Source organism: Vigna unguiculata, chromosome 7 (assembly GCF_037176805.1).
Source record: "Vigna unguiculata cultivar grain cowpea cultivar isolate G323 ecotype 2 chromosome 7, ASM3717680v1, whole genome shotgun sequence".
NCBI classification, from domain to species: domain Eukaryota; kingdom Viridiplantae; phylum Streptophyta; class Magnoliopsida; order Fabales; family Fabaceae; genus Vigna; species Vigna unguiculata.
The window spans coordinates 11,246,166-11,254,683 of record NC_140798.1 but is presented as its reverse complement, the minus strand read 5'-3'; the positions used below and the strand labels follow the sequence as shown (position 1 = coordinate 11,254,683).

General features: G+C 32.5%; 1 protein-coding gene across 1 annotated transcript; it reads right to left on the bottom strand.

Annotated features, from left to right (window-relative positions):
- Positions 1–1,712: 1,712 nt before the first annotated feature.
- LOC114190912 (E3 ubiquitin-protein ligase UPL4-like) lies at positions 1,713–8,296 on the bottom strand. Its single transcript, XM_028079990.2, has 16 exons — positions 7,883–8,296; positions 7,674–7,784; positions 7,478–7,594; positions 7,202–7,360; positions 6,952–7,113; positions 6,549–6,701; positions 6,346–6,467; positions 5,129–6,254; positions 3,530–4,726; positions 3,218–3,439; positions 3,017–3,121; positions 2,770–2,850; positions 2,597–2,665; positions 2,367–2,495; positions 2,182–2,262; positions 1,713–2,085 (listed from the first exon to the last, which is right to left on the bottom strand). The coding sequence occupies exons 1-16, from the start codon at positions 8,279–8,281 to the stop codon at positions 2,020–2,022; spliced, it is 4,299 nt and encodes a 1,432-aa protein (XP_027935791.2). The 5' UTR covers positions 8,282–8,296; the 3' UTR covers positions 1,713–2,019.
- Positions 8,297–8,518: the final 222 nt, after the last annotated feature.

Here is an 8,518-nt window from a genome sequence, read left to right as displayed (position 1 = left end):
ATCTCATTTATAAAATATTAAACCCTAATTTAACATTTTCATCAATATTTTGAATGTTTTTATGCTACTTTAAAATCTTAACCTGAAGTTCTAAATATTGTACCTTTTTACATTTTAAATCCCTATTTCAAAATAATAGAACCTATTTTCTGGTCATTTTATTCTTTACATTAGAATATTAAACCGTACTTTATACTTTTAATTACTAGTTAAAAATATTAAACCATACTTTAAAGATTTAATTTCATGTTCAAAATATTCAATCCTATTTAAGTTTAATTTACTACCTCAAAAAATTTAAAGCCCACTTTAATTAAAACTTAAAATCAAAATAATTTGAAAGATTAATATTTCTTTTAATATTATTTTATATATATATATATATAATATTGTAATTTAAATCATTAATATTTATAAAATAAATTTTAATTATTAATTATACTAAAATAATTTAATATGTAAATATAATTTTTTTAATTTATTTAAGAAATTAATTAGACGTTTAAAAGTATTTATATAATTAAGTATGCTTTTAAAATATATATTAAAATAAAAAAATTCAAACACCTGTAATCATAACAGATCAGTTTGTCCGGACCAAAACTACTTATTCAATAGTTCAGTTTACAACTCCTAATATTAAACAAGTTTGTTGTGTTATAGTCAATATTTTTATTCCTAGGAGTGTTCATAACGGAAACAATAAAAAACTAAAATTGATCTAAATAACTGATAATAAAAAAAAAATCAAAACTTTTTTGGATCGTTTTGGATTTTTTTTCTTCTGAGAACCAGGTGCCTCAATCAGATTTGGTGTTTGAATTTTCAGAACTGATATCCAAAACAAATTGAATCACAATTACCTTCAAAATATATATATATATATATATATATATATATATATATATATATATATATATATATATATATATATATATATATATCCTTGTAAAGTTGTTTGGTTCACTTAACATATTTGATTTGTGATCGTCTTGATTCTTCTTCATTGTTCCCATGACAAATCTCCTTAAGTTTTAAGCGATCAGAATATGTTTCTTTTGCAAAAAGAAATGAAAGAAATTTTTGCAATTAAAGTTTAAGTGATAGATATTTTATTCTCTAAACTATATAGACATTTAAAAGTTGATTTGACAATTGATCCTACTTTTATATTCTTTAAGTTGATCTTAAACTTTTACTTTGTATTTATTTGTTTTAGAGTACAAAAATATATTATTTTTTTTATTTTTTATTCAACATATTTATTATAATTTTACTAATATTTTTATTAGTATATTTTAACAAGAGCGGATTTAAATCAAAATATACAAATTATTTAATTCAGTTCATGTTTTTCAAGCCAAACCAAATTGAATACTTTATATTTATATATATATATATATATATATATATATATATATATATATAATTTTATTTTTTTCTGTTTGCTTTAGATATTTCCTATTTATTACTGAGGTAGCTGCTGGAAACTTTATATTTTACAAAGTGGTAGGTGATAATCAATTCACTGTGTACGAGTTTGAACGAAATAGTTATTTATGGTTTGATTAAAATGGTTAATGTTAAGAAAATAAATCTTTTCCTTTCATTTTTTGGGTTGTGTTTGGATGATGATGGGTGAGAAGGAGATTTTGAGTGGAGACAATCGTTACCCTAATGATTAATAACTTAACATTCAAAGTGGCTTAATATAAATGATCAAGGTTCATATATATAAATATAAATATTAAGGTTCGTGTATATATATACAAAAACTGTACATCGAAATTAAGCAAATAACCCTTGAATTAGTGCCCTCAGCAAAAATTAAGCAAATTACTGTACAAATTGATACTAATCCATCAAGTGTAAAACCAAACCAGCATGCTATACTCCCACCAAGAATTGTAGTCAGTGAAAACAGTTTATTCATTTCAAACTTCTGCAGAAACTCACTATCACCATTACCCTATAACTGCATGTTCATAACTCAAAAACCGACCAGTGAAGAGAGTGGAATCACGAAAGATAGAAAGATCCTTGACCCTCTGTAATGGCACATAACAACTTCTCTTTCATTATTTCCTGAAATTCAACACAGTGCCGAAGAATAATTAAATTAGGCTCAAAAGAAACCAGTTTCTAAAATTAAAATAGTATAAACCAGTGAGTGATAGTTACTTTTGATGAATAAGGAGGTAGCTTCAGATAATTAACACAAGTCATGACACTTGGTAGGTCTGTGTCTGCATGGTCACAATGCTGTTAAAAACAAGAACATTATTAGTAGATAGACAACACAAAAAACATGTTATTACCAAATATGAAAAGCTACTCTGAAAATATAAAATGTGCAATCTATGAACCTTTCGGACAATAGTTAACATCGGAGTGAGAGATGCCAACCCTCCTGGTGGAAGTCGAGGTGCCCCAGTCACAAACTGGAGAAATGCTCGTTTCTGTTCATGATCAAACTCTCGGAGAATCTCCAAAAACTGAGTCCATGGATAATAAATTTATGAGATTCAGGTTAAAGAAACTAAACATGTTTAGTGAAAGTGTGATCAAAAGTATGTAAATGTACGTGAATGCTTACATTAACAATGGGAGGACTGCTAGCAGTGTACCCATGATGAAATATAATGTGTTGTTCAAGGTCGTTGATCTGTTTTAACAAGCCAATGGTATTATTAGTTGTTATTCTTCTCTTTTGTTGGGAAGAGAAGGACATATTTACAAAAACAGTTTAATGAATGAAACTGTACTTACAGCCCAAGAGTCAGACTCTCCACAAAACATGCGCTCAAGTTCTTCTTCATTGAAGATCCGAATATGTTCAATGGAAAAAACCTTAAATAGAAAACGAGTAAAAAAATCAGAATCACAGTGAAAATACAGAAGAAATTCATTAGCGTTATTGTAAATATTAAAAGCCTTCATCCACTTTCTGAATAACTTAAATAGGCATCTGAACATGATCAAACTATAGTAGAATTATTAAGACAAAGTAAGAGACCTGGTTAAATCCAGATTCAAAAGCTTTCACTTGTCTTGAGATTCCAGACTTCACAGTTGCATCGACGATTAGTGAAACATAATCCTCTAGGTTTCTGATATTTACCTACAAAAAAGGATGAACATGTAAAGTTTATATTCAGCCATTGAAAGGGTGATTAAAATGAAAATTGAATGACAAAAACAACGAGCGATGACTTACCATTGAATGATCGGTCCCTGAAGCGAGAACAATATCAGGGTACCCAGGAAGAGTGAAATCTAGACAAAGATCTTCAAACCTCTGATCTCGAAAGCTTAATCTATCAGAATTCCCTTCATTGATAGATCCCATATATTTTTTCCTCAAAACTAGCGCCTGAAACTCTTGCAGCACCACATAGAGCTCAGGATCAAATGATCGTATGTCGTATAGAGAGAGTTCCTAAACAGACATGGTAGCAAACAGAGAAATTCAGTCACCATTATAAATTTTGAACAATGTTAAAGGGTTGTGGACATATCAATTGATTACCTTTCCAAGAATAAGTTTATAAAAAGCGTTAGAAAAGTGGAAATCTAAGATCCTTCCATCATGAAGTGCTTTACCAACAACTTGGCCAAGAAGGAAAAATTTCTTTTCTACTTCAGAGAAGTGTATGCCTCCAGATGTATCTCGCAACCATGGCCGTGGAAAGAGACCATGAAAAGAACGAATTCTCGTTTCCTCACCCTGCAAGTTTCCCTCTTCTCTCCACATGCCCAAGCCAGGTTTCTGGAACTCATGACACGCCAAGGTATAAAATTCCAAAGTTGGTCCAAGACCACTTCCAACTTCTCCATAATAATCCACCACAAGAACAGATTTATTATTAGCATGCAGCTCCATCATTTTTGCAGCAGATTTCAAAATCCGGTTGCGATGAACTGAAAATCTCTTTCTGGGTAATTCACCTTGGCTCACTCGCATATCACTCGTTGATCCTGATCTGTTGTGAGACCAGCCAGGTTGAGCTTGTGACTGATTAAGTGCTTCCAATTTGAAGTACTTGCATCTTGTCTCAAAACCAAATAAGAAAGGACATGAAGCCATTAATTGATTGCACCACGATGGCATAGCACCAATGGAAACCGTCAAAGGGTCCCTCATCTGCTGCTCTAGCTTCTCAGTCAGCTTAGTGCTTACAAACTCATTTTGTGGAATACAAGGAACTTTTATTTTTAGGCTATCCAGGTCTCCAACTTTCCCTTTGGCAAAAGCATAAATTCTTTCACGAGACATAAGGTGAAGTATAATTCTGTTCATGTTTTCTAAGCTTTTAAGAAGAAATAAAATATCGTAAGTTGGGCTTGGCTTCTCCAGATCAGGAACAAGTTCATCAGAGAGCAAATCTGAGAAAAAAGGAGTACGCTCGTAGTATGCTAAAACTTTATCATCAGAGGAATCCTGAGGCGAAGAGTGACATTGCGGAGGTATTATGTCCTCATTTTCTACAGCCCTTCTAAATGTTATTTTATGAGATTTACTCCATAGTTTTATGCTAGAAAGAGGATCATTTTGTCCTAATGCATGGCGTAGAATTTCCTGATATAGAGTGGATTTATGATCCATACGTTGTCCTTCATAGTAAAAGACAAGCTTTTGAGTAGCTTCATTGCTACAAGTTGCAGAATCACAGTTTTCTTGTTCTGGGCTTGATCCTACATTCATCTGCAGTTCCTCAGCATAATCCTGATAGAAAGAACACCAAAAATGTTAAAATGCATACATTCCAAAGTGCATACTATATTTTTTATCAATATATAACATATAAATTAATAAAATTAGTAAAATATATTTTTTCAAATGAGATACAATAGTGACAACACAACTGCAAGTATAATAAAAGAATACCAAAAATGGAAGTATTAATTTCACAACCAGGAATGGAAGTATTAATATCACAACAAAGTAATAGAAAATTATACGAAAACAAATAATCTTGACCGAATAAAAAGTTAAAAGATGTAAAATGATAATTTTAGAAAATAGGTCAACCGTAAAAGCCAAGAACAAAATTATGCAGAGTAGTGAAAAGCCTGTTTCATACAAATAACAAGAAATATGCAGCAAAAACATAGTTACAAATATTACCTGTGTTTCAGGAGGATCCGTCATCATGTCAGTAGGAATTTCAACCGGGACTGTACTTGAACTTAACGGTGATTGAGGAGGAGGACTTTCGGGTGCAAGGATGGATGATGATCCATCATATCCTATGCTTTCTGAACTGAGCTTTGGCCATAAAAATCCTTCAATTGATTGCAGAGAAGAAAAAGGGTCAACAGTATAAATAATCCCAACACCACTAAAATAATCATTCCGGAATTTCTCTCCCTCAGCCTTGACAAAATTTACGTACAGACTAGGGTAAGGAACGGGACGCCCTTTAGGAACAGTGACATATGAACCTCTCATTTTAAGTCCAGTGCTCGGAATAACAGGGAAAGTTTCCAATGAACTCAGTGCAGTGTGCAAGTTCCTTATTAACAGAGAAAGAGTTTTTTCACAGGAGAAAGGCTGAGAGGCAAACAAGCACACACTAGCCAAAGTCTCAAACCGTTTCTCTATGACTGCATTATCTTTGCAAACATCATGTATTCCCATATTGTTGTTCCTCATGTACCGACCCTGAGATAAATAATCAGCAAGTGATTTCAGGACTCCACTTTCAATAAATTCAAAAGTAGAAACTTGTTCCTTTCCAGTAATCTTGCCCATAATTTGATACAATATACTCTTGGTCTTCTCCTCATGCACAGAAAGAGCACAATTATCCGTAGACATGCTTAACAAGTCATTAGATAGTGCTGTGAGATTCTGTAAAGCATCAGTCTGAGAATGAAATAATTCCCGAACGAAGTAAGTTGTCTTTATGTGCTCTGCAAGATCAAAAGCAGAGTATTCGTCAAGCTTGCATTTTCTGACTTCTGATGACGTAGAAGATTGGCCACTTGAAAATGCATAACATAAGCATTTGATGGCCTGTCTTGAGGAAGATTTTTGACTAAAGTCCGGTTGAATGCCACAATTCACCGGGTACATCAACTTTGTAGTTCTTTTTTCTGGTTTTAGTAGTGAATCAATGGCAAAATAGACACCTTCCTTTAGAAACAACATTAAGAAATCATCTGAAAATTTTTGAATGATTATCTCAGCAATTTGTAACGCTAACATTAACATGTGCTGATCCTTTTGAGTGAATACTCCAGCCAAAAAACTGTCATGTTAACCAGATAAAGTGAGCACTAATATGTTTTCAAAAAATTAACATGATAATGCAAAACTAAATATGAAAAGGTCTGTTTCACCTTGCTATATTGACATTTTTGAGCAATTCATCATGCATCCCAGATTTGCTCAAACGAACTATCTTGTACATAACAGATAAACATCCGTGCCAAACATATAAACTCGCACTACAATTGAACATCTGTAAAAGGATGGAAATAAGTATTGAAATGTTACATAGAAATGAAAGAGCATCTAGCAAATTACAAGAAAATATGCCAACCTTGATTAACATGGGAAACACATCGATTCCAAGCCTTTGCAGGAGATCCGAGTGATTATCTAGGAATGATTCTTTATCTACAACCAGTTGATCATTTTGATCTTTAGTCCGGTCAGGGAGAAGCTCATTTAGCAGTTTGAGCACTTCATATACCTAGCACATCAGAAAACAATATAATTTCTCTAATCACACATCCTTAATTCCATTAAAAGCAAAAACCCTCCCTCCATGCCTTTTCTGAATGACACTACTAAATAAATATAAAGAACAGATTTCAACAGATGCAACTAGATTAGTAAGTTTAACTCATATCTCAGGTAATTGAATGAAGAGAAAATAGAATGTTAATCAAACAATGCTGCTGCACACCAGGAGACAACAATATTAAATCTAAGCTGCATACCCAACAACAGTTTCCACCCATCTGTTGCGACATTGATACTCCATTTGTGAGCTCAAACGTAGATAATATATCTCTCAATGTGCTGCTTATATTGAGTTCATATAATTTTCTGAAGGCTACAAATGATCCAGATGAAAGTTTGACAAGTAGTCCTATCAATCCCTGGCAAACAAAATAATACATTTACATCAAATAAAAATTTCATAAGACAGTTTAGAATATGAATTATAGATAAAAAAAAATTGCTTACATAGTAAGTCGGTTCAGATAGGGTTGTTTGACCGTTTGAACTTAAAAGAAGTGTAACATGCTGAATCAATCCGTGTTTACAAAGCTCATCCAACAATTCTGAGGACTGATAAACACTATCCACAATTTTTATCAAACAGTTACAAGCATTCTCGACAAGCTGCAGAAGCACATGTACACGTTGGTAGACGTTACAAAAGGAAAGATGAAACCACAGCATAATGAAAAAAAAAAAAAAAATCTAAATTACAATCATCTTAAATCCATTCACTGGTACCTGATGATCCTCATACCCCAAAAGATTGCACAATATAGGGGCAGCCTCCATGAAAGATGAAAGACTTTCAGAAGTAAGCTTCTTGCATAAGTTCACCATAGTAGAAAGAGCCACTCTCTGATGAAGGGAGAAGAATACATAAAACAATAAAAAACAAATTCACTCATAAAACTTTAAAATTATATTAAAGCGTTACCTTCACGTCTGTTGAGAAGAAGTCAATGTGGGTGAGAACGGCCATAACTGCTCCAGCCTTTAAGCAAACAAGTGGTTGCTTTCGAGATATTTTTTCCAAAACTTTGAGACACTTCATAAGATCAACATCAACAAGTTATATCCTTTCTTCTACAAACCATAAATCATACATAATGTTGATTCAATAGAAAAAAAATAAGCAACGATTACCTGTTCAGCAACATCTACATACTCAATGGCGAATAACCTTTGACACAATGTAGGAACAAAATCATGTTGAAGAAAAAATTGAGCTGCTGGGGGATGCAAATCACATACAAAGGTAATGGCCCTTAAGGAAAAAAGCATTATATCTGGGTTGCTCTCATTCTTTGCATGCTCTACGAGGACTGGAGATAACAAGTCTAAACTGTGAAAGACTGTATCCTCTGAGCAAAATGGCAGAACTCCACAAAGTTCAATTAGCAAAGCTAATTGAGAAGAGGGTTCAGTCTCTTTACTCAAACTATGCGCAGCATTTTCAAATTTCTCATTGTACTGGCTTTCATATCGCTCCGTTTCATTCCATTCCCAGTCTTCATCACCACCACCTGATGGAAGATGTAACATTACATATAAACAACATTATAGTACTTAGATCGTTTCTTCATATTCAAAAAAGATTAAATCATAACCTGAATCCATGAGAGTCACTCTGCAAAGACAAAGACAAAAAAAAAAAAAAAAAGAAAATCCTAATTCCACTTCACAATTTAGCTTTTGAGAAATTTGTTTGGGGAGTAGGGTAGTTTGTTTAACAAGAGGATAATCAATTTATACTATCAGAGAAACAGGTAGATACTTTTG

What these genes read in the sequence shown, in the direction of transcription:
- LOC114190912 (XM_028079990.2), bottom strand. Translation starts at nt 8,281, where the DNA reads ATGTTACATCTTCCATCAGGTGGTGGTGATGAAGACTGGGAATGGAAT. An exon ending in ATGTAGATGTTGCTGAACAG is followed by an intron (nt 7,785 to 7,882) that starts GTAATCGTTGCT and finishes GATCTTATGAAG; the next exon opens with TGTCTCAAAGTTTTGGAAAA. An exon ending in CAGGGACCGATCATTCAATG is followed by an intron (nt 3,122 to 3,217) that starts GTAAGTCATCGC and finishes CCTTTTTTGTAG; the next exon opens with GTAAATATCAGAAACCTAGA.